The sequence below is a fragment of the Balaenoptera borealis genome, assembly GCF_965194805.1.
Source record: "Balaenoptera borealis genome assembly, chromosome: 18".
NCBI lineage: Eukaryota > Metazoa > Chordata > Mammalia > Artiodactyla > Balaenopteridae > Balaenoptera > Balaenoptera borealis.
Genome location: NC_138877.1, coordinates 22,416,535 through 22,442,838, shown reverse-complemented (window position 1 = coordinate 22,442,838; position 26,304 = coordinate 22,416,535). Strand labels below are relative to the sequence as shown.

The window sequence follows — 26,304 nt, the reverse complement described above, 5'->3', positions numbered from 1 at the left end:
TCAGTAAGTCCTGGAACCGTCACCACTATCTAATTTCAGAACACTTTCATCCCCCCAACGAAGAAACCCCTACCTGTTAGCAGATTCTTCATTCCCCCCTCTTCTACTAATCTACCTTTGTCTCTGTGGATTTGCCTATTCTGGACAGTGCATTAAATGGAATCGTACAATACATGGCTTTCATGACTGGCTTCTTCCTCTCAGCATAATGTTTTTAAGGTTCATTCATGTTGTGGCTTGTATCAGAACTTCATTCTTTCTTATGGCTGTATGAATTTCTTTGTATGGCTCTATGGGTCATATTTTAAAATGATTTCTCTATAGTACTAGGGTTGTAGACAGGATACTTTTAAAAAAAAAATAATTTATTTATTTTTGGCTCCGTTGGGTCTTCATTGCTGCGTGTGGGCTTTCTCTAGTTGTGGCGAGTGGGGGCTACTCTTTGTTGCGGTGCGCAGGCTTCTCATTGCGGTGGCTTCTCTTGTTGCGGAGCACGGGCTCTAGGAGCACGGGCTTCAGTAGTTGTGGCTTGTGGGCTCTAGAGCACAGGCTCAATAGTTGTAGCGCACAGGCTTAGTTGCTCCGCGGCATGTGGGATCTTCCCGGACGAGGGCTCGAACCTGTGTCTGCCGCATTGGCAGGTGGATTCTTAACCACTGCGCCACCAGGGAAGCCCCAGTCAGGATACTTTTTTATAAGTCATTTGAAGCAATTATATTCTATGTGATTATACCACTAACTTGACATGTAGTTAGTTTATTTTCAATATTTAGAGATTTTCCCCCTCATTTTGATTTAATTTTGTTTTTAATTATGTAAAATGTTTACATGATTCCCAAGTCAGATTTATGGAACAAGGTAAATTTGGAGAAGTCTTGCTTCCCTTTCCAGTCCCTCCAGCATTTTCCTTCTCTCCCCTTTTAGATAAGCTATTTTTATTTGTTATTCGATTATCCTTCCTTCCTTTTTTTTTTTTTAAAGATAGGGGAAATGTATGTTTGTATATTCATGGGGAAGATCTAAAGAGAGGGAAAAATGGATGCTGGGAAAATGTCCTTGAGAAGAGAAGGGGGGATGTGATCTCAGGGGCAGTTGGAGAGTGGGGCCTTTGTCAGGGGCCGGCAGGGTTCAGCGTGGAGAGAGGAGAGAAGGCCGAGCGTGTGGGCGCACGTGCAGGGAGCTGGCACACATGATGGGAGCTCACGGAAGCTCTCCTCTGACTGCTTTACGTTTGTGAGGGGAACAGGAAACAGGGTCATCACTGAGAGTGAGGGGGTGCTAAAGATTCCGGAGGAAGGTTCTGTTGAGTTCGGTGGTTGGTTATGAGTCCAAGAAAAAGCATTCAGCGTAGTTGTCTCATGTTTTTTTTCTCCAGTCATCGTCAGTTGCATGAGTGTAGACGTGGAGTTGCTGGAGGGTTGTGTCAGGGCTGTGCTTTTGCCAGGAGGGACAAGGCAGGGGCGGGTGAGGGCAGGAGAGTTGAAGAGGGGAGTGACTGTCGTGATTGTCGTGGAACTCAAGCAGACGAGGAGCAGGAGGGGGCTGAGGGAAGGGAGTGAGAAGGCAGGAGGAACCGTGGGTTCCAGGCCCTGGTGGAGTCAAACGGTCATTGGCATTGGAATGTGAGAGGGAAATGAGCTGGGAAGATGGGTTGTGGCGATCAAAGAGTGAGCCGCTTGACGATGGGATTGTGGAGGGGTTGCAGTTAGAGGTGATGACAGGGCTGGGATGTGCCCGCGGCCTGAGCAGCTGATGTGGTTGGTGGAAGATGAGGTCATTGGAGGAGAGGAGCCGAGGCGGACCCTGGAAGGTTAGCTGTCTGGATGTTGAAACCACCAAGAAGTCCTGCAGGAGTAGTTTTAGGAAAGAGTGATAGTGCTCTGAGACCTGCAGGAGGTGCAGGGCTGGGTGATGGCGGAGGGGTCGTAGATGGAGGAGTGAAGCGGGGCATGGTCTGATACGATGAAAACCAAAGCTGGGGGAAGGTGCTGGGAGAGGGAAGGAGAACGGTCTGGAAATGACAGGGAGGAACAGAGGGGACTCTGACCCCGCCTCCAGGCCCAGTGGTTCCAGGCATGTGGACGAGAAACACCCACCACTTGAGAAGGCTGCAGGGGAAGCTTGTCCTGGCAAAGGGGTGGGGGCAGGGCTCCAGGACTCCAGAGCCCACGAGCCACAACTACTGAGCCTGCGAGCCACAACTACTGAAGCCCACACGCCTAGAGCCTGTGTTCCGCAACAAGAGAAGCCACCACAATGAGAAGCCCGTGCACCGCAACGAAGAGTAGTCCCCGCTCACCGCAACTAGAGAAAGCCCATGTGCAGCAACGAAGACCCAGGGCAGCCAGAAATAAAATTTAAAAAAAAAAAAAAGAAAAGAAAAACACTAATAGAGACCATCATGCTCACTGTTCCTTGTTCCTCTTTCAGAACTGTTAACATTTTCTAGTTAATAACAACAGCTGATATTAACTGACTGCTGACTGAGTCACTTGGCCACAGGCTCATAGAGTAGGAACCAGAATAAGGAATTCTCTTACCCTACACGCTGCATGAGGATCAAAACAGGAAATGTAACATGGATACTATTACCTAATCCCCCATCCGTATTCAAATTGTTTTCCCCAGTCCAGGATCCAGTCCAAGTGTTGCTTTCAGGTGTCACATCCCTTTAGTTTCTTTAAACCTGGAGCAGTTCCACAGCCTTTTTGGGCTTTCTTGACCTTGTCGGGCCAGTTATTTTGTAGAATGTTTGGTGTTGTCTGTTTCCTCATGATTAGATTCAGGTTTTGTATTTTTGACAGGAAAAACACAGAGGTGATTTTGTGTACCTCTCACTGAAAGTACACATTTAATAGACGAGATTAGGGGGTGATTATTTTGATTACCAAAACCCTACTATATAGAAGGGCACACTGCCAGGCTCATCTAGCCACAAGTCTCTCCAGGCCAGGGTGACAGATTTGCAGAGCGCAGGCTGCCATCCTCTCCTGTCGCAGTGGCGATTTCTCTGGTTTTCCCCGGGCTGGCTCCGGGTCTCGCGCTCCTTTACAGAGGGAACAGGGGGCTCCTGGTCCGAGTTAGCATATGAGGTGAAGCTCACCTGCCGTGCCTATTCTTGTGCAGTTAAGAGTCATTTAAAGAATTCAGCTTACTTACAACTCTCCGCGAAACGCACTCTGCATAGAGGCACGTGAAGTCGGTTATTTAGGGCCATTTCTGTCTCTCATTAGTGTTGGTATGTAGTTCTTTTCTGTCTTCCTGATTGGATTCTTAATGAATTGAGGGCCCAGGTTCAGCGATACCTCCCCACAGGCCCCGACAATGTGCAGCGCCCGGGGCTGCTTCTGGAATCAGCACCTCAGGTCCAGTTTATACCTTACAGCCGTGTTTACTGGTCTCTTAAAAATCAGACATTTCCTCTCATTGTTTTTTGAGGATCTAAACAACTTATCTTGAGTATGGCATTCCACAGCAGAACTAACAAGGCCTTTCTCTTTGCTTTTCAGCTGAACCTCCTACTGTCAGTTTCTAAATAACCAGGCCCGTCGGGCTGTGTGCGTAAATGGCCGGTCCGGCAGGAGCCGGCTGCCAAGTCCCACGGCCTGCAGGACACGGGGGAATTGTACGAGGGGCTTCCCGAGAACCACAGGGCTGCTGCTCAGGGCTGACCGCAGAATGAAGTGGAAGCAAAGTGTGACATGATTTGTGTTTCTGTTTTGAAAACATCAAAATGCCAAAGATAAGCTGTAATCTATGAGCGCTGATTACTGCCTCATTTAAATGGTCACAAGCAGTGTAAGGTTTTAAGAGGAAGCTATGGTGGGCACGCAGTGAAATGGTTCTTAAGAAAAATGTGCAATGAAAATAGACAATAAATAGTGCAAAGAACTTTACAGTAATACAGCTAATTAGAAAGCTTCTAAGAGAAAGGTTTGTTAAAGCGTGAAACACTGCAATCCTTTTAACCACTGAGCATTCCACAGTGACTATTTTTTTACTTCCAGAAATGTTATTTCTACACCCTATTTAATGTTTCTCCTATCACTTTGAAGTTTAGTTTGGGATAGATTGGGTGCTTCTGAGAACATGTTCTGCTTTCCTGGGAATTCAGTGTGTTATCTTTCTGTGTGTTTGATGTGAGGTAGTTTCAAGATGCAAGGACCTCGTGTAAGGTCCCAGGATCTGTACTCCATGAATTGCTTAGGTGCAGAGCGTTCAAAAGTAGGCAGGTAGCTGCAGCGTCCTCATGGTAGATACGTGCCGTATCTTTAATGAGAATCTTCATGGTACAATAGGCAGTGTCGGTGAGGGGGAGGTGCCAATTATGGCGTCTTCAATCTGGCACATACAGGAGGAGAGGAAGCCTGATGAATAGTGTGTCTCGTGCACGAAGGTTAGGGTTAACCAGCTTTCTGCACGCTGCCTTCCGTTTCCGTAGTTCTTTGAGAAGTGAACACTTTCATGTCCTGTACGTTCGTGGTGGCTGTGCCGCGAGCCTGCCTTGTGGATCTGTACCCTGCGACAGCAGGAGACGTTTCACTCACAGAGACGAGGATGACGGAGACCAGCCATCCCTTAAAATCAACCACACGATAGCAGGGATCATCAAAAAAATTATGCGCATCTCTGAGTTTTCCTACAAATATCTGTTTCCTGATCGGATTGGTTTTGCCTCTAATGTTATAGTAAATGTAACCTGCTCTTTGGTTCACAATGAAGTTTGAGTTATTCAGACACTAATTTAGAGACAGAATGCTGACAGAGGTTCTGGAATGTAGCCAGCAGACCTCATTCTGTGAGACTGTAGCATTTCTCATCCGCTTCAAGCAGACTCCTGCCATGTGTAGATAGGTTACGTATCCTGATGTCTGTCATTTTAAACAGGTCACTTGTTTTTCAGCTCAGTTTAACTTGGTGATTACTCTATATTTTGGGAAGGTAGAAGGTAAAGAGGGTCCATATTCATTCTTCAGCAGGAAATGAATGAATTAGGAAGATTATATTTACTTCCACTTACTATTTTAAATATGTGTTTAATGAAATAAACTGTACAATCCAGTTTTGTATATTATATGTACATTTGATTTTTAAATAGCCTTTCCAAAGAAATGAGGGCATGATTATTGTACAATACTTGACTGATTTAATTTGATGTACAGAGCAGAGTGTGTTCTTAAGGATAAAAATATTTGATGGCACTCGTTCTTGTGTTTTGAGTCTTTTATTTCTGAAACAAACACCTTACAAAAGTGCTGAGTAGGTGATAGTGATCCAACTTGTTTGCTAAATGACTGTTTAAATCTGTACAGTTTCAAGTGTTTACTTATACAAAGAGTGTACATACTTTCAAATAATTAATTTAAAATGCTTTATATTATTTGGCTAGAATTTGCTGTTTTTAATAAATGAATTTTTTAAAAAATAAAGATTTTTGCTTCCTACTTTTTGTCCTCATGGGTCTGTTATGTGTGTGGATTCTTTAAAATTTTTTTTTAATTGAAATTTTTATTAAGATAGCTTGTAGATTCACATGCAGTTGTGAGAAATAATACAGAGCGATCCTGTGTACCTTTACCCGATTTCTCCCAGTGGTGTCATCTTGCAGAACAATAACATGTGTCACAAGCAGGATATTGACGGTGTTACCCTCCACCAACGTTATTCCGATTTCCCCGGTTTTACTTGTACTGTGTGGATTCTTTTGGCAAGATGATTATTGTGGAAAGACATTTTGAAGCATCTTAATGCTTCATTAGGTGACAGATAATTTTTCTTTATTTGCAAAACTGCCAGTTTCCTGAGGTCTGTCAGCACAAATAGTTGTGCTGAAATTTAGTGTTACTGAAGTCACAATAAAAACAAATTTGTATTTTCACAACCCCATATCTTTAAATTCTCTTCTGCTGTTACCTTACAGGGAAGAAAGAATAGTCAACCTTAGTTTTTAAAAAGGGTCCATTTATTAAAGGAACTGGGGGTGTATTGGTGGAGAGAAGGTTACTTCTCAGAAAAGAGGAACTTCATCGATTCCTTTCTGGCGTGCTTTTCTTCTGGTGGTGGTTCCTCCACTAGCTTGTCTGTCTGCTCTTCCTCAGCACCCAACCCCCAGAGAAAGGAGACAGCTGCTGGAAACTTGGTATCATGGCATCCATTAAATAGTCATCCAATAAATACATATTGGGGGGTTTTTAAAAACATTTTTCCTGGTTATCAAAATATGTTCACTGTTAGACATTTCTGTAGTGTTTGAATTTCAACATAAAATGTGAAAGTCTTTCATAAATGAACCTTGAAAGGTAAACTGCTGTTAAATGTTTGGCATATAGCTTCCAGATTTTTTTCTATGTATATTCTAAAATAACTTTATAATTTATTTATTTATTGTTTTATTTATTGTTTATTTATTGTTTTATTTATTGTTTATTTATTTATTTATTGTTTTATTTATTGTTTATTTATTTATTGTTTTATTCATTTATTTATTGTTTTATTTATTTATTGTTTTATTTATTTATTTCTTGTTTTATTTATTTTATTCTTTTATTTATTGTTTTATTTATTGTTTGTTTATTGTTTTATTTATTGTTTATTTATTTATTTATTGTTTTATTTATTTATTGTTTTATTTATTGTTTTATTTATTTATTGTTTTATTGTTTTATTTATTGTTTTATTCATTTATTTATTTATTGTTTTATTTATTGTTTTATTTATTTATTGTTTTATTTATTTATTGTTTTATTTATTGTTTTATTTATTTATTGTTTTATTCATTTATTTATTGTTTTATTTATTGTTTATTTATTTATTGTTTTATTTATTGTTTTATTTATTTATTTATTGTTTTATTTATTTATTTATTGTTTTATTTATTTATTTATTGTTTTATTTATTTATTTATTGTTTTATTCATTTATTTATTTATTGTTTTATTTATTTATTGTTTTATTTATTTATTGTTTTATTCATTTATTTATTTATTTTATTTATTGTTTTATTTATTTATTGTTTTATTTATTTATTGTTTTATTCATTTATTTATTGTTTTATTATTTATTTATTTATTTATTGTTTTATTTATTGTTTATTTATTTATTGTTTTATTCATTTATTTATTGTTTTATTTATTTATTGTTTTATTTATTGTTTTATTTATTTATTGTTTTATTTATTGTTTTATTTATTTGTTGTTTTATTGTTTTCTTTGTTTTATTTATTGTTTATTTATTTATTGTTTTATTTGTTTGTTTTATTTATTGTTTTATTGTTTATTGTTTTATTTATTTATTTTGTTTATTGTTTATTTATTTATTGTTTTATTTATTTATTTGTTGTTTTATTTATTGTTTTATTTATTGTTTATTGTTTTATTTATTGTTTTATTTATTTATTTATTTTGTTTATTGTTTGTTTATTTATTTATTGTTTTATTTATTGTTTATTTATTGTTTTATTTATTATTTTATTTATTGTTTATTTATTTATTGTTTTATTCATTTATTTATTGTTTTATTTATTTATTGTTTTATTTATTTATTTATTGTTTTATTTATTTATTTGTTTTATTTATGTTTATTGTTTTATTTATTGTTTTATTGTTTTATTTGTTTTATTTATTATTTATTGTTTATTTATTGTTTTATTTATTATTTATTTATTTATTGTTTTATTTATTTATTGTTTTATTCATTTATTTATTTATTGTTTTATTTATTGTTTTATTTATTTATTGTTTTATTTATTTATTGTTTTATTTATTGTTTTATTTATTGTTTTATTCATTTATTGTTTTATTCATTTATTTATTTATTGTTTTATTTATTGTTTTATTTATTTATTGTTTTATTTATTTATTGTTTTATTTATTGTTTTATTCATTTATTTATTTATTGTTTTATTGTTTATTTATTTATCGTTTTATTTATTGTTTTATTTATTTATTTATTGTTTTATTTATTTATTGTTTTATTTATGTTTATTGTTTTATTCATTTATTTATTTATTGTTTTATTTATTTATTTTTATTTATTTATTGTTTTATTTATTGTTTTATTATATTTGTTTTATTTATTGTTTATTGTTTTATTTATTATTTATTTATTGTTTTATTGTTTATTTATTTTATTGTTTTATTCATTTATTTATTGTTTTATTTATTTATTTGTTTTATTTATTGTTTTATTTATTTGTTTCTTGTTTTATTGTTTTATTGTTTTATTTGTTTTATTTATTGTTTATTTATTTATTGTTTATTTATTGTTTTATTCATTTATTTATTTATTGTTTTATTTATTGTTTATTTATTTATTGTTTTATTTATTGTTTTATTTATTTATTTATTGTTTTACTTGTTTATTTGTTTATTGTTTTATTTATTGTTTTGTTTTGTTTTATTTATTGTTTATTTGTTTTATTTATTGTTTATTTATTTATTGTTTATTTATTTATTTATTGTTTTATTTATTTATTGTTTTATTCATTTATTGTTTTATTTATTGTTTTATTGTTTTATTTGTTTTATTTATTGTTTATTTATTTATTGTTTTATTTATTTATTTGTTTGTTTTATTTATTCTTTTATTTATTGTTTATTGTTTTATTTATTTTGTTTATTGTTTATTTATTTATTGTTTTATTCATTTATTGTTTTATTTATTTATTGTTTTATTTATTGTTTTATTTATTTGTTTATTGTTTTATTGTTTTTGTTTTATTTATTGTTTATTTATTTATTTATTTATTGTTTTATTTATTGTTTTATTTATTTATTGTTTTATTCATTTATTTATTTATTTTATTTATTGTTTTTATTTATTGTTTTATTCATTTATTTATTTATTGTTTTATTTATTGTTTTATTTATTTATTTATTGTTTTAGTCATTTATTTGTTTTATTTATGTTTATTGTTTTATTCATTTATTTATTTATTGTTTTATTTATTTATTGTTTTATTCATTTATTTATTTATTTTATTTATTGTTTTATTTATTTATTGTTTTATTTATTTATTGTTTTATTTATTGTTTTATTTATTTGTTTATTGTTTTATTTATGTTTATTGTTTTATTCATTTATTTATTTATTGTTTTATTTATTTATTGTTTTATTCATTTATTTATTTATTGTTTTATTTATTGTTTTATTTTATTTGTTTTATTTATTGTTTATTTATTTATTGTTTTATTTATTTATTTGTTTTTTTATTTATTGTTTTATTTATTGTTTATTGTTTTATTTATTGTTTTATTTATTTATTTATTTATTTTGTTTATTGTTTGTTTATTTATTTATTGTTTTATTTATTGTTTATTTATTTATTGTTTTAGTCATTTATTTATTGTTTTATTTATTTATTGTTTTATTTATTTATTTGTTTTTTTATTTATTGTTTTATTTATTGTTTATTGTTTTATTTATTGTTTTATTTATTTATTTATTTATTTTGTTTATTGTTTTATTTATTTATTGTTTTATTTATTGTTTATTTATTTATTGTTTTAGTCATTTATTTATTGTTTTATTTATTTATTGTTTTATTCATTTATTTATTTATTGTTTTATTTATCGTTTTATTCATTTATTTATTGTTTTATTTATTTATTGTTTTATTTATTGTTTATTTATTTATTTATTGTTTTATTCATTTATTTATTGTTTTATTTATTTATTGTTTTATTTATTTATTTATTTATTGTTTTATTTATTATTTATTTATTGTTTTATTCATTTATTTATTGTTTTATTTATTTATTGTTTTATTCATTTATTTATTGTTTTATTCATTTATTTATTGTTTTATTTATTTATTTATTGTTTTATTCATTCATTTATTTATTGTTTTATTTATTTATTGTTTATTTATTTATTTATTGTTTTGTTTATTTATTTATTTATTGTTTTATTGATTGATTGATTGATTGATTGATTGATTGGCTGTGCCACACGGCTTGCAGGATCTTAGTTCCCCTACCAGGAATGGGACCTAGGCCCCGGCAGTAAAACCGAGTCCTAACCACTGGACCACCAGGGAATTCCCAGTCAGGTGAGTTTTAATTATCATTGCTTAAGACACACACTGATTTGCTGAACTATCTGAAGTAAGTTGCAGGCATCATGACATTTTACCCCTAAATACTTCAGCATCCATCTCCAAACAGTAAGGACATTTTCCTACATAACCCTAATACCATTATCACACCTAAAAGAAAAAAAAAAATCAGTAATATCTACTATGTAGCCCATATTCCACTTTCCTTGATTGTTCCCCAAAATGTTTCATAGCTTTTTCTTTTCCAGGTTCATACATGTTAACTTGGTTGTTACGTCTCTTTAGTCTCTTTTAATTTAGACAGTTTGTAAAGTTTTTGTTTGCTTGTTTTCATGGCAATGACTTTTTTTTTCTTTTTAAATAACGTGTGGACTCCTTATAGAATGGACCAGAGTCTGCAGATTGCATTCTTTTCAAGTACGTGGAACATTTGCCAAGATAGATATATGCTGGGCCATAAAACAACAAAACAACCCAAACGTGATCTACAGCAGTAGTTCTCAACAAGGGATGACCCCTGACCCCTGCCACCAAGGGCACTTTTGGCAACGTCTGTAGACATTTTTGGTTGTCATGACAGGTGTGTGTGTGTGGTATTACTGGCTTCTAGTTGGTAGAAGCAACTAGAACTGCCAAATATCTTATGCACAGGCCAGCCTCCCACTACACGTAATTACCCAGTCCAAAATGTGGATGGTGGCAAGGTTGCAGAACCCTGTGATATATACAACAACCCCCAGCTCCTAGCACTTGCTATCCCCTCACCTGGCTTAGTTGTGTTCATACCAACAAATGATGTCTTTTACTTATTTGGTTTTTTTTTTTTTGGCTGCGCCAGGTGTTCGTTGCGGCATGCAAACTCTTGGTTCCCTGACCAAGGATCAAACCCAGGCCCCGTGCATTGGGAGCGAAGAGTCTTAGCCACTTGGCCACCAGGGAAGTCCCTACTTGTTTTTTTTTTCTGCCTCCCCCAGTCTGGATTGTAAGCTGCCCGGGGGAGGAGCTTTGCCGTGTTTACAGCTGTATACCTAGTGCCTAGAACGGTGCCTGAGGTAGATGCTCAGTAAGTATCTGTTGAAAGAATCCACTTGGGCCCAAGTCACATAGCCTTCCCTTCCCCATCCCATTCCTACCAAGTCCTGCCTGTTCTCTACCCCCTCCTGCCCTCCTCTATTTCCTCTCCTCCGCTATTTCCAATGCCATTGTCCTGGGCCAAAACCCTTGTTTTCAATATTCCTTGCTGGGAATATTGAAGTATCTTTACTACAAGAACCTAGTCTTTTTTTTTTTTTTAATATTTATTTATGTATTTATTTATTTATTTGGCTGCATCAGGTCTTAGTTGCGGCACGCGGGATCTTTGTTGCCGCATGCGGGATCTTTAGTTGCAGCATGCAAAATCTTAGTTGCAGTATATGGGTCTAGTGCCCTGACTAGGGATCGAACCAAGGCCCCCTGCATTGGGAGCGCGGGGTCTTGGCCTCTGGACCACCAGGGAAGTCCCCAGGAACCTAGTCTTACAAACACTCTCCTTCCCCTTTGCTAAAACTTTCAACTCCTGAAGCACATGGGCTGTTCAGGCCCCTGCATATCTATCTGCCCACACTTGTCTCCTTACTACTCATCCTCTGTATCTCTCAGGGTCCTTGAGTGTAAGCAACAGAAGGCATCATGTCTAACTTGAGCGGGAAAGGGCTTTATTGGAAGGAAATGGGAGTGCAGGGGACAGACCAGAAGCAGGAGGACCAGAGGAAGGAGAACAGGAAGCATTACAGATGCAGGTTTTTATTTTTTCAAAGCAGAAAGTGTCGGTCCACTGCTGTGGCAGTGTCCTAGACTTGGCATCACTGCAACTGCTCTCATCTTGGCCAAGCTGACTTCCTGTGTGTGTGTGTGTGTGTGATTTTTCCATGCTTCACTGAGTGCTGGGGCAGGGATGAGGAAGATTCTCCGTGCCAGTTATCGATACAGTGCCTCTCAGCTCCAAATCCACCCTTTTGGGCCCTGCTTTGAGATTCTGAAGCTGGACCCTGAGAACATTTCTCCATTGCCAGCTGATGCAAAGTTAGACTCTGTAGGGTGCTGGCACTACACTGCAAGGCACAGGGGAAGGGCGTCTCTTTCTGTTTCTGGTGTGGGTTTTGCTTTCTACACTGCGCTGGCAGCCGTATGTGTGTCGAGGGGTGTCTGGTGGCACTTGCTCTCTAGTGAGTTTTCCTGGTATCCAAGCAGGAAGTGTCTTGTGAACCAGCTTGTTGTTGCAGGTGCAATTGGTTAAGATACTGGAGTTGGGAGGGCCCCTCATCCAGTATGACTGGTGTCCATATAAAAAGGGGAAATTTGATACGGAGACACACACACAGGGATAGCACCATGTGAAAACTGCCGAAGACAAAGGAACTACTAGAAGCTGGGAGACAGGCCTGGGCCACATCCTTCCCACGCTCTTGATCTTGGACTTAGGGCTTCCAGAACTGTGAGATGATAAATTTTTGTTGTGTAAGCCACCCAGTGTGTGGTCCTTTTTGTTACAGCAGCTCTAGCAAACTAATACAGAGGGTGGGGGCTGGATTTTTATAGTTCCTGGTCATCTGGCTACTTTCACTACTTCCTTCACAATCTGTGAGGTGACTCCCTTTTCCTTATGAAACAGTCCCTGGGTGCTGGGTAATTCTGTCTGGCTGGTAATAACACTCGAACGGAGCAGCAGCTACAAGAGAGGCTGGAAATGCCTAAAATCTACGTGAAATACTGTGTCTATATAGACGTTGGCAATAGAATATTTAAAACAGGGAGCTGACCAAACACAATGCCTCTGCGAGGGCACCTGCTGACAATCTCTGCGTTAATGGGGTGAGTCATGTCTTCAGGTTTTGTGGAAGGAGAAAGACCAGGGAGAGGCACTGGCGGATGATAATAAAGTGCCCACATCTGTGAAGCGCCACGCTGAGCGCTTCACTGACGCCACCTGCTTTCATCCTCACTCTAACTCTGCGAGGTGTGTTGGTGATTGCCCTCCTGTTCCAGAGGAGGAAACGGAGTCCCAGAGGGGCTCACTGTCTTGGCCAAGGTCGCACAGCTAGCGGGTGGTGGTACCAAGACCCCCACCAGGGCTGTCTGCTTCCAGGGCACACGTGGGAGAAACGTCGGGGCTCTGAGATGCACGCAGCCTCGGGAGGATTTGTTTGCTGCGAGACGCGACTCCGGAGCTTCTTGTCTCCAGGGCCTGGTAAGAGAAGGGACCTCTGCCCACATGAGCGGAGGTGTAAACTAACAAGGTCCCTAGAATGGCTGTGTCCTGAGTCAACCCAAGCACTGTGTGGCCTGTGACGGTCTGCTCCCCAGCGGTCACTACCTGGCAACAAAGTAACTTGTTTTAGCTGATGATGCTACTTGCCAACAAGGTGTGATAGTCACACCGGGGAAGTGACCGTGCAACACCCCGCTACCGCCAGCCTGACCACCCTGGTCCCACCCCACGCGCGCAGTTGTCGGGATTTGGGTGAGGACGGGACTTTGGTGAGGGCTGGCGGCAGGCAGTGTGGGATCGGCAGGAGAGCGGGGCCGCGAAGGTGGGGCTGTGCTGTCTCTTCACAGCCGTGATCAGCTGGCTAATTGCTAGGCTGAGCCGGGAAGGTGGCGTTTCCTATACTCTTTTGGTTCAGGCTGCAGTTGAGGCCATCCTGGGAAGTTTGCAGTGTCCCAGGGACATATGAAAGGCACGCTATTGGGGAGTGCCCAGCTCCTGAGTCCCCCTTTTCTAGAAACTACTGCCCCTCTCCATGCTTGACATCAACTAGGAGCCAAGACATAACCCCACCCTCCCTTACCACACTGGATCACACCAAGGGTGGCCTCCTGATCAAGCCAGGCCAATAGAGACCACTGGGATCTTTTGAGAAAGACCAGGAGACAAAGCCACGTGAACTGAGATGCATAGAAAACATGTCTTTGGAACAAGACCAGTGTCACAGAGCTGAGAACGAAAGTCCTCCTGGCTCCCGGAGGCCTCCCACGTGCCAGTCCTTTCTGAGACCCATTGCATCTTCCATCCAGATTACACGTTTCCCATTTTGCTTTACCTGTTTGAGTTGGTGACTGTAACCAGTGACCAAAAGGGGCCCAGCTATTGAAGAGAGTTTAAGTGTGGGTTCTTTTGGGCTCCTGGTTTGGGGGACTGGCTGCAGGCTGGTGCTGCTTTGCTGACTGGGCGTCCCTCTGTCTTGGCAGGGGTGGAAGAGGGGGTGTTTGTGAAGCTACTATTTCTAGACCCATTTTACAGATGAGGAAACTGAGGCAGAGAGCTACTTGCCCAAGGTCACACAGCCAACAGTGGGCAGAGCTAGGCTTTGAGATAGTCTGTGTCCTGAGTCAACCCAAGCATGGGAAAGTCACAAAAGAACATCTGCATTCAAGTGATCAGTAGAAGCAAGTGGGACAGGTGTTGACATGTATTGTCTACTGAAACAATTTGCTTCTAATGCTGGCAGGGTGCATGATTAAGTCTTTTCTGTGCCCAGCCACAGGGTCTGTCAGCCGCTCTCTGCCCCTGAACAACTTTTTTTTTTTTTTTTTCCTCCAAATCAAGGAGCTGTGATAGGTCCCAAATTACAAACCAGCTCTCACAAGATATGAACTAGGGCTTTGGGGGTTTCCTTGGGGCTTCGGACACCTTCACCTCCCCGAAACATTCAGCACGTGCCGAAGCAGCACAATTTGGTGACTGCCCCAGCTTGGAAGATGAGAGTTCCTCCTCCAACTCATATTGTCTTGTTGGAAAGATCTTGATGCCCTGTATGAAGCATTCCAAGTCAGAGATGGTCAGTATATTCAGGATCTTACTCATTTTTCCCAGAAGGATCTGGATCTTCCGAGCCGTTGAACTGAATTCCATCTCCAGGACTGCTTTCTTCTTCATTTTGCTCAGCACCGCCGGGGTAATGTACTGTGGGAATTCACAGGCAGCTCGTGAGGATTAATGCTACCTGGGCACCAAGCTCCCCCCGCGTCAGGATTAGGACCCTGTGGCCATGACCGAGTCTTCCCTGGAAACGTCACTCTCCAGGGCGAATCTGTGAACCCAGCCCTACCACCAGCAGCCTTTCTGCTGCTTCCCCAAGACACTCACTTGGCCTGTGCCCGTGGCCACATCCCAACCTGACCCCAAACCAAAGGGTGGCCAGCTTCTGGGCCCTGGTGTGACCTGCCTTCCAAAGGCTGTGGCCTCCTGGGGGCGTCCAGCTTCTCCCCTTGGATTCCCTAGCACAGCAGGAGAGTGAGGCCCTCACAGTGTCTGCCTATGAGCCCCACATCCATCTGGGGCTCCCTTGGAGCGTGTCTGGGTCTTGCTTGGATGAGAATGTTAGTTTCCTCAGCTCCGAATCTTATGTTAAATGATAAGTGTTCGGAAGTTAAATGATTGCTTTGTATATGGTCAAGCATCGGGTCAGGGAAGGGGGCCTCGTTTCCCTAGGGGTTGGAGTGTTGAAGAACATGGCCTGGAGGCCTGGGCATGGACCAGTTCAAGCCAGCAGTGGCCTGCGTGCACGTAGTTCCCCACCTGGCAGAAGATGTGGGGAGTTGAGACCTTACCTTGTACTTGGTGCCTAGGTTTAAGCAAATGTGCTTCTTTTTGTGGTTGAAGCGGAAGATGATCTTATCCTGGCTCCTTATTTGTACCTTGATGTACTGGTTGATTTTCAAGGAGATGGGCTGGACGGGGGGCGCATGGATGTGCAGGTTCAGATCCCACCAGTTCCAGGCCTTCTGGTACTTGTCTCTGGCGAAGTAGTATCCCAGGTTTTGGCTCAGGTTCAACCTACACCAAGAAGGCATCAGGCAGCCACAGCACTGGGCCCTGGGGGCTAGGGCACAGCCTCTCCCAGGGATGGAAGCCCACCCCTCCTTCCTCCCCTCCCACCCCTGCTCTTTCCCCCCAACATGGGGCCTTGGCAGGTGGGAGAAATGCCAACAAGGAGGTGAACCCATCTAGGCGCAGCCCTTCGGCCCTGGCCTGTCCACGTTCAGTCTCCTCTGGTGCCACTGGCCCCTCACGCCCAATTGCTCCTTTCAGTTCCCGGGTCACGCATGCTTCTGAACTCCTTATGGCTTTGCCGTGCTGTTCCCTCTGCCTGGAGACGTCTCCCCACCCTGCTTGGCGTGGTTGACTCCTGCTTATGCTTTAAGTCCCAGCTTAAATGTCACCTCCTCAGAGAAGCCCTTCCTGAAGCCCCCTGAGTCCCTATATGACTATCTCCATCTCTTTGTTAATTTCCTTCCTATAATTTACTAATGCACGTTGATTCTCATTATTTGGTGTAGTTGGGTTCTATAAAGTTGCCTCAAACACAGAGTTAGCGAATACTGAACCATTGCTCCCTGGGGAAATAGGTGTGTGTATATATCACACATAGATAACCGTACACACTAGAAACAACCCATCCTGGTAGATTCCAACCGGCGGCCCCAGAACTGAAGCTCCTGTCACCACGTGCCCTGCTCCTCCTGGCTCCATCCTCTGGTTCCTTCGTCAAGAGCTGAATTAAGAAGGCATAGCAGCTGGGAATGTGTACATCAGGCAACTGAAATCCTTCAGTGCTCTGTGCGTGTTTGTGACTCTATGTGAAATGTGTGCATTTGCATCTTTCCCCTGGGAGCAATGGTTCGGGGTTTGCTAGTTCATGTGCTGCAGACCTTATAGAACAGAACTATCTTGGACAATGAGAATCGACTGGGCTTGCTTATCATCTGTCCGTCCCACTAAAATGGAAATGTAACTTGTGGTCGGGAGGGAAGGGTCCACCTCTGTCTGGCTCCTGGGTGGACCCTGTCCCGCACTGTGCCCGGCGCCCGTGTAAACAGCTGTGGGTGAGTGAGGGGTGGTGGGTTCCTCCCTCTTCCAGCCCAGGCCCTGCTCTCCTTCGAGCCATCCTTTCCTGGCATTTCAAGCCCACCGTACCCCTCTGCCCTGGCTTCTGCTTTTTGAGTCCCGCCAGGGCTGTCTTGAGAATTGGTGCTGATGGGCAGCAACTTCTCTCGGGAACCAAACGCAGAAGGGAAGAGAATCTGGGACCTGGGTTAGTCAGGAGAAGGTAGGGTTTGGGGGAGCCCGGATTACTCAGACCACCTGCCAGGCCTCGTCTGGGGTGTTCAGGGGCCTTGTCGGACGCTGGGAGGGAGAGGCCGGCTCAGGCCTACTAACGGCTGCCTTGTTCACTTCCAATAAGGAGAACTTCTTCTGGTCACTCCCCAACACTGGGTCCTCCTGTTGCTTCCCACTGCCCATTGAGCCAAGTGCAAACTATTAAGTCCCTTCACCATGGGGCCCCCCAGCCTGTCCAACCACATCCCTCTTTACCTAGACAAGCGGCTGTGATGCATGTAATGAATTAAAAACCTGGGCTCTGGAGCCAGACTTTCTAGGTTCATAGCCTGGCTCTGCCACTTGCAAGCTGTGTGACCTTGGGCCAGTTACTTAACCTCTCTGTGCCTCAGTAAAATGCAGATAATAACAGTGCTTTACTCATAGGGTATTTGTGAGGATTAAGTGCCTGTACAAAGCAATAAGTCGGTGAACATTAGGATCTCCTTATTATCACTGATGGAGAGGAGGGCAAAGAGGAATCTTCTCTCACTCTGCAGGGGAAAGGATCCCTGCTAGCTTCTAACCCTTTAAATGGCTCCCATCAGAATTTTTGCATGAGGCTCTCCCCATTTTCTAGGGTTAGGATCTGTCTCAGCCTGGAGGTATCCAGTTCTGGGCTAAGGCTCCCTCAAGAAATTAGGGTCTAGAACACCCAGAAATGGTGTGAAATTGAAGGCTTCTTCTCAGAGGGTGTAAAGACCCAAACTGCGGAGCTGGCGGGACCCACCACCAGGGACCCCGAGTTTAGGCAGGTCTGGGGCCCTTGCTGTGTGGGACCCTGAGCTCTGGAGGGAGGCCTGGTCTGCGGTTCCTCAAGCGTGGGCCTGGAGGGTGGAGGTGATGCTTAGTATCCGCACAGCCGGCAAACTTCAGCCGTGCCTTCTGCCTCCGCTGAGGAGATGGAATCAAAAAACGACCCAAGAAATAGTCAGTCCTCCAATCAGCTTGGTGCTCCATCCTTCCCAGGGCCTGTGATGCGAAGGAGGAGGGAGGCGGGGCTGGACCAGGGGAGCCGCGGGCTTCCCGGCAGTGACGAGGGTCGGCGGGGCCCTGGTGCAGCAGCCCAATGTTCCCAAATGGCTTGGAGGGCCTTTGCCACAGGATGTCTCTCCCAGTGACGAGGGGCCTGCAGTTCTGACCGTGAAGTCCATCGGGGGCCGAGTCCTTCTGCGGTGGCAGCAGTCTTCTCGGGTGCTGCCACCCCCGAGGGCGAAGCAGCTTGGGGCTGGGGAGCCCGCTGTGCCCCGTGGTGTGAACTTTCAGGTGTGATGGGTGTGAGGCTTTACACAGGGACAGTCCCTCTCCCATCCAGGTCTCTGATGCCTGAAATGCCATCCGTGGCGCCGCTTTGGTTGAAGTCAAATGAGATGAGAGCTTGACCCAGAGAGAGAAGATGCAGCTGCCCTTGGGAGAGGCAGTAAGAACGCCTTGGCAATGAACTGCTTACAGCTGAGCGCGGAGGGGCTGCCTGGGGCCTCCCGGCCTGTGTGCAGAGCGCCCGGGCCCTGCCGGGGAAGCCGGGGTGGGAGCGCTTCTCTTCTCCCGCTCAGTCTGCCCGGCCAGCAGCAGGAAGGAAGGGCAAGAGAAAGCAGCAGTGACACGTCTGTGGAGGCCCTCCTGCCGTGGGGGCCCCTGACGGGTGGCAGGTGAGAGCAGAGGCCCTTGGGGGCCTGGGCCCTGGCCTGTGGCCCTGGGGGCAGGATGCTTCCCCGGGCCCCTTGCTAAGACTTTCGGGGCCCACGCTGAGCAGAACCGATTCTCTTTCAACATCCCACAGCCTCTTGGTTGTAAGCTGCCCGGTTTCCCCGTGAAGGAGGAGCCCAGGGTTAGAAAGGGAGGTGTGTCTCCCACTCTGGAGAATCAGGAGCTGTGAAGGGGTCAACACAGTCTCCGAAAAACTTCCAAGGCAAGAGGTCTGCAGGTCCCGAGGAAAGAGACGGGAGATGAGAAGTTAGGGGCTCCCGGGCCAGGAGGGGACCACGAGGCGAGTGCCTGGGCCTGGAAGCTGGGCAGCCCAGAGGAAGAGAGGTTGAACCACTGGTCACTGCTCTCCCCCAGGACAGGACCTCTGGGCCCATTTGCTCATGGAGTTGAGGCTTTCCTGGAGTCCCAGGAACGGTCGGTGGTGTCACACGACAGCCGCCCCTGGAGGGGACGGGATGTGCTCCCTCGGAGTACCCTGTCTTTATCTTACAGCCCCGAGTGGGTGCCACAGCCCTGGGAGATGGGTGGGCACGCCGGCCTGGGCTCCAGCACCAGCCAACCCCTATAATCCCCTGGGAAGCTTTTAAAGAATGCAGATCTCTAGGCCCCGCCCCAGACCTACAGAATCAGAATCTCGAGGCGGGGGACAGCCATTCCCCAGCTCTGAGCACCATCCTTCCCCTTGGGTTTTGATGCGCTGGGATAAGATGTTGTTTATCTCGCAAACTTTATTTGATAATTTAAAAGAATGCTTTACTTCAGGCTGAGGCAAAATTCCATAAAACTGCTCGCCTGTGATTTTACATATGGCTTGGGGCGAGTGACTCATCATTTTCTCTGCACCTAAGTTTCCTCCACAAGAATATGAAAGTAGATTTTCCCGTAGGTCTCTTGTGGCCATAAAATTTAAGTGTCATTAGGGAGAAGAGGCCCTACTGTATGTAGCAGATGCTATTGGAGATAATTGACTGAGTTTCTGGTCCCTGCTTCCAGATGCTTCTTGTATCCAGTACTTTCTTCCCCCTTTTAGACATCAATTTCCTTCTTAAAAAAAATTTTTTTTAATTGACGTAGACTTGATTTACAATACTGTGTTAGTTTCAGGTGTATAGCAAAGTGATTCTGTTTTATATATATATTTTCAGATTCTTTTCCATTATAGGTTATTACAAGATACTGAATATAGTTCCTTGCGCTATACAGTAAATCCTTGTTGTTTATCTATTTTATATATAGTAGTGTGTATCTGTTAATACAGTACTCCTAATTTGTCCCTCCCCCCACTCCTTCCCCTTTGGTAACCATAAGTTTTTTTTTGTCTGTTTCTGTCTTGTAAATAAATTCATTTGTATTATTTTTTAGATTCCATATATAAGTGATATCATATAATATTTGTCTTTCTCTGACTTACTTCACTTGGTATGATAATCTCTAGGTCCATCCATGTTGCTGCAGATGGAATTATTTCATTCTTTTCTATGTCTGAGTAATATTCTATTGTATAAATATGCCACATCTTCTTTATCCATTCATCTGTTGATGGGCACTTGGTTTGCTTCCATGTCTTGGCTATTGTAAACAGTGTTGCTATGAACATTGGGGTACATATTTCTTTTCGGATTAGAGTTTTCGTCTTTTCCGGATATATGCCCAGGAGCGGGATTGCTGAGTCATACGGTAGCTCTATTTTTAGTTTTTTAAGGAACCTCCGTACTGTTCTCCATAGTGGCTGCACCAGTGTACATTCCCACCAACAGTGCAGGCGGGTTCCCTTTTCTCCACACCCTCTCCAGCATTTACTGTTTGTAGGTTTTTTAATGATGGCCATTCTGATTGGTGTGAGGTGATACCTCATTGTAGTTTTGATTTGCATTTCTCTAATAATTAGTGATGTCGAGCATTTTTCATGTGCCTCTTGGCCATCTGCATGTCTTCTTTAGAGAAATGTCTATTTAAGTCTTCTTCTTTTGATTGGGTTGTTTATTTTTTTGATATTGAGTTGTATGAGCTGTTTGTATATTTTAGATATTAAGCCCTTGTCGGTTGCATCATTTGCAAGTATTTTCTCCCAGTCTGTAGGCTGTCATTTCATTTTGTTTATGGTTTCCTTTGCTGTGCAAAGGCTTATAAGTTTGATTAGGTCCCATTTGTTTATTTTGGCTTTTATTTCTTTTGCCTTGGGAGACTGATCTAAGAAAATATTGCTATGATTTATGTCAGAGAATGTTTTGCCTATGTTCTCTTCTAGGAGTTTTGTGGTGTCATGTCTTATATATAGGTCTTTAGGCCATTTTGAGTTTATTTTTGTGTATGGTGTGAAGGTGTGTTCTAACTTCATTGATTTACATGAGGCTGTCCAGCTTTCCCAGCACCACTTGCTGAAGAGACTGTCTTTTCTCCATTGTATATTCTTGCCTCCTTTGTTGAAGGTTAATTGACCATAGGTGTGTGGGTTTATTTCTGGGCTCTCTATTCTGTTCCATTGATCCATATGTCTGTTTTTGTGCCAGTACCACACTGTTTTGATTACTGTAGCTTTGTAGTATTTCAGACATCAATTTCTATACAAAGTGCCCTCCAGGAAGGGCAGATACCCTTGAGAACAAAGTAGTCAACTAGGAAATGGTGTTGAAAAACCTCATAGCAGAGAAAATATTCTTAAAAACCAAGGTCTGGAGAATGAAAACCTTTTTTTGGAATTAAAATAAAATTTGGCTTTGACTATCAAGAAGTATAAAGTTGGTTCAAGACAATATGCATTTCCCACCCCATGACCATTTAGAACAGAAGGCAAGGGAGAAATCCTGAAAAGTCAGAGTTCTTACACCAAGGAGGTGGAGAAAAATTCTGAAGTGACTGAATTACCTCGAATTGGTAAGATGAGGTTTCCCACCATTACCAGAAATGGGAACATAACATCTAAGTTAGTTACAATGAAATATTTAGAAGTTATGTTTTTAAAATACTATACACACCCCTCCAATGCACTCACCATACCCTCCTCTTCGAGGCACCTGGAACAGAGGGTCACTGGGTCTTTCTAAGGTAATTGTCATGAAGTTTGATTCTTAAATGATATAGAGAGCTGAAACCAAAAGGGTCCCACCTTACTCCAGCTTTGAGTCTGTGATTGCTATTTCCTGGCAGGGAAGCAATGGTGCAAAAAGGAGAGGTCAGGGTCTTACTGGCCCATCATGATACCCATCTCCCCAGGTGTGAGTCGGATGAATGAATTCATAAGTGAATGAGAGAGAGAAAGAGAGGCTTACCCAGAGAGAGGACAGCTGTGCAGACTGGGAATCAAAACCTTAATTACACTGCTTCTCCTCGGGGAGGGGTGTTTGAGACTCATGACCCAAGCTTACCAGATGTTTCCATTTTCATCATAGAAGGTGGCATGGCCAGAGTTGTTGATAAGGGCCCGGACACACACATTTTCACTGTCTTCCAGAATGATGTATGTGAACTTTCCCTCTTTTATACTGAGGATGAGCATAGCCAGGTGTCCTGATGGATAACTGGGAGATGGTTAAGGCACAAGTAGTCCCTTGGGATCCCCTGGAGAGGGCAGAGCCCTGCGGAGGATGCAGGCCCCAGTAAAACCCATGCCCCGGCCCTGAATCACAGACTTTTCAGGCATCATATGTGTCCCTGTGCTCCAGTGGATACTATATCTGGCCTGATCCATCGGGAAAGAGAATTTGGAAGACAGTATCACTGGGGTAGAGAATGATTTTTCCGTCACCTTGATGTACCTAGGAAGAAGAGACGAGCCTGTGAAAAGTTCGCAGGGGCTGATTGTCCCTAATCAGAGCATGGTGTTGTCACTAGAAGGCTTGAGATCAGTCTACGTACGCTCTGATTCCCGCATGCCACCCACCCATCACTCCCCCACCCATAACCACCACCAACTTGCTGGGGATTCCAGGTGGGAATCTTCTCAGGGCCTCGGTTTACCTGTCTGTGTGACGAGCAGGCTGAAATGGATCTCTCTGTGCATGTGTGTGCACAGATTTTATTTTATTTTTTAAAATTTATTTATTCATTATTTATTTTTGGCTGCATTGGGTCTTCGTTGCTGCACGCAGGCTTTCTCTAGTTGCGGCGAGCGGGGTCTACTCTTCATTGTGGTGCGTGGGCTTCTCATTGTGGTGGCTTCTCTTACTGCGGAGTGTGGGCTCTAGGCGCGTGGGCTTCAGTAGCTGCGGCACGTGGGCTCAGTAGTTGTGTCACACGGGCTCTAGAGCGCAGGCTCAGTAGTTGTGGTGCACGGGCTTATTTGCTCCGCAGCATGTGGGATCTTCCTGGACCAGGGCTCGAACCCGTGTCCCCTGCATTGGCAGGCGGATTCTTAACCACTGTGTCACCAGGGGAGTCCCGATATAATGTTTTTAAAAAACCTCTACAGTCTCTTAGTCATGTCTTTGTCTTCATTCTTTATAGTATTCATACCTTTTCTTTTTTGTTTTTCTGGATCAACCTTGCCTGGAGATTTGCCTGTTTTACTAGTCTTTTTAAAGAGCCAGGTTTTTGGTTTGCTTATTCTATTTCTTTGCTTTCTAGTGTATCAATTTCTGTTCCTATCATTATTTTCTACACATGTCTTCTTTCCGTGGGTTTTCTATATGAGTCTGTTTTTCTTCTAATTCCTTGAATTGACCATTGAGCTCATCGATTTCCATCTTTCTTCTTCTTCACAATCCTCTTCCTCCTCTTCTTTAATATAAGCATTTAAAGCTCTAACATTTCTCTCAAAATACTGTTTTAGTTCTTTCTTCCAAGTGTAGATACTTACCTTTCATTTCGTTCTGACTCCTTTCAAATTTTCGATATGATTTCTTCTTTGACACACAGGTTATTTACAAGAGTGTTTTAAAATTTGCAAATGTACAAGTTGCTTTGGGCTATGTTATTAGTATTACCAATTAAAATCCACAGGGTTAAGAGAACAGAGTCTATATGGTATCAGCTCTTTAGTGTTTTCTGTGGCTTGTTTTGTGGCTGAGCGTGTCGTCACTTATTGTAGCTATTTCACTTGTGCTTGAGAAGGATGCCTGTCTTCCAACTCCCTCGTGTCCCCATCGGGCATTAAAACCCAAGCCCTTGGGTTATCAGGACAGGATAACAGGTCTTGTCCTGCTTCCCACCCCTCCCCTCCACCAGGACACACCCACCTCACCCACACTCTTCTCGCTCTCACTCTTCTCGTTTTCCAGTTTCTATTTCTTTCTTTTTTTTTTTTTTAATTAAAGTTGTATTCCTACTATCAAGTCTGCTTCTTTAATGACAGATTTATTGGGTGTGGAGAGATAGTGGTGTTTTTTTTTTTTTTTAATTTATTTTTTTTGGCTGTGTTGGGTCTTCGTTTCTGTGCGAGGGCTTTCTCTAGTTGTATTAAGCGGGGGCCACTCTTCATCGCGGTGCGCAGGCCTCTCACTATCGCGGCCTCTCTTGTTGCGGAGCACAGGCTCCAGACGCGCAGGCTCAGTAGTTGTGGCTCACGGGCCTAGTCGCTCTGCGGCATGTGGGATCTTCCCAGACCAGGGCTCGAACCCGTGTCCCCTGCATTGGCAGGCAGATTCTCAACCACTGCGCCTCCAGGGAAGCCCTCCAGTTTCTATTTCTGGTATTACCTCCCGCACTTTCTTATACACTCTGCGTTTAAAAGGATGCTTTTTACGTTTTGTCTAAATTTCCCCGGTGTTTGTAGCAGGACGCCTTTTGAAATCATCTTGTGTCCCGTGTTACTCTAACTAGATGTCAGGTCAGTGGTTTTGGAGCTCTTGTTTTTAACAGGTGAAGAATCCTTTGTTCAAGAGAGCTCGCAGCAGGATGCCCAAATCTGAGACAATGAAAGAAAGAGGGGCAGCTGGTTGAGGAGGAGCCGCTATGGGCCCTGCAGGGTGTGGCCTTCAAGTGCCCAGGAATCTCGCTGTGAGGTAGCTGCTGTGTCCCTACCCCACACTGCGCTCAGCACTTTACTTCCATGACACAGTGACCCAGTGGAGGAGACACTGTCATTAATCAGTGACCCAGTGGAGGAGACACTGTCATTAATCCCTGTTTAAGAGAGGCTACCTGACCTCCACAAGGCTCTCCAGTGAGAGGGGAGCCAGACTCCCACGGTCTGCCTCCCATCCCCCCCCCCACCCCCCACCATGGAAACACACTGCCTCTAGCCGTTAAGCTCCCAGCCACCTGGCACATTTACTCTGCAAATCACTGCTCTCTCTCTCTTTTTTTTCAAACCTAAAAAAAAGTGCTTTATAAGGACATCCGTGGTTGGTTTCTTCCTTATCGATAGCTCGTAAGAAGCTTCTAGATATTGTTCAGGGGAGAGGATTTTGTATTTTAGGTCTTATTTTCAAAAGCCACCTGAAAGCCAGAATTTCTCAAGATGCTTCCTTCTTGTCAAATTCACTTGTCATGGAATGACATTTTCCTAATGATAAGGACCCCATGGGCAAAGGAAAATCTCTGACACAGAGGTAGAGTTGTCACATTTTCTCTCACTGGGAAATATATCACAAATAGCACATCTAAAAGCCCAAATCTCATCACTGTTGGCTTGGGGACAAAGTATGAGGTTAAGAGCTAAAAGTTAAGAGAGAAGAGACTACATCTCTGGCCTTCCTTCAGTTCTACTAGAGAGAAAACAGTGCCTTATAGGCAGGACCCTAGGCTATGAGACAGCTGCCTTCTGTCTGTGAGTTCTCCCTACTGCTGTCTCTCTGTCTACCCCTGAGCTCTCCCTGGCTCCTGTCTGTCTGTGATCTCTCCCTGACTGCTGCGGAGATGCTGGCTGGGCTGGCTTTTGCCTGAACACCAGCACACACTTATAAACAGTGCTACCTGACTCAGCAAACTACTTGGAATTTATCGCCCATTTGTAAAAACAAAAAACAACCAAACGTCCCACTCCTCGTGGGCCTTTTGGGCAGCCTACGTGAATGGTGGGTTAGGCAGGATCCTTTGCTTAGAGATCTTGGGGAGAACCTTCCCCCTGGCTGCAGGAAGGACATTTAAAATTGGTTAGGAGACAGATGCTCCAGGAACAAAAGCTCCAGGGCAGGACAGGGTGGGGGATGGGGCTCTAGGCGTGTGGGCTTCAGTAGTTGTGGCACGCAGGCGCACAGGCTTAGTTGCTCCGCGGCATGTGGGATCTTCCCGGACCAGGGCTCGAACCTGTGTCCCCTGCATTGGCAGGTGGATTCTTAACCCCTGCGCCACCAGGGAAGTCCGTATGTGATTGCTTTTCGATATAGATTTTAAATTTGTTAGGGGAGGGACCTATATATTATAATATATATTTCCTCTACTCCCAACCCCACCCAGTTGCTTAACGTAGGCCCTACAAGGAGAAGAGTCTCAACGACCCCTAGTACAAGTCCTAGTCAGTCTGT

At 42.2% G+C, this 26,304-nt stretch overlaps 2 protein-coding genes across 2 annotated transcripts in view; one reads left to right on the top strand and one right to left on the bottom strand.

Moving 5' to 3' along the window:
• Positions 1-5,444, top strand: part of COG3 (component of oligomeric golgi complex 3) — a 63,522-nt gene extending 58,078 nt beyond the window's left edge. The window contains exon 24 of the mRNA XM_082365392.1: positions 3,510-5,444. Within this exon, the coding sequence (XP_082221518.1) occupies positions 3,510-3,539 (30 nt within the window). The 3' untranslated portion in view covers positions 3,540-5,444. The remainder of the gene's footprint in view (positions 1-3,509) is intronic.
• A 4,894-nt stretch (positions 5,445-10,338) lies between these two features.
• The window catches only part of ERICH6B (glutamate rich 6B), a 48,762-nt gene continuing 32,796 nt past the window's right edge, over positions 10,339-26,304 (bottom strand). Inside the window, exons 8-11 of the mRNA XM_082365778.1 lie at positions 22,571-22,656; positions 22,267-22,419; positions 15,646-15,871; positions 10,339-14,998 (exon numbers count right to left, since the gene is read on the bottom strand). Of these exons, the coding sequence (XP_082221904.1) occupies positions 14,690-14,998; positions 15,646-15,871; positions 22,267-22,419; positions 22,571-22,656 (774 nt within the window). The 3' untranslated portion in view covers positions 10,339-14,689. The remainder of the gene's footprint in view (positions 14,999-15,645; positions 15,872-22,266; positions 22,420-22,570; positions 22,657-26,304) is intronic.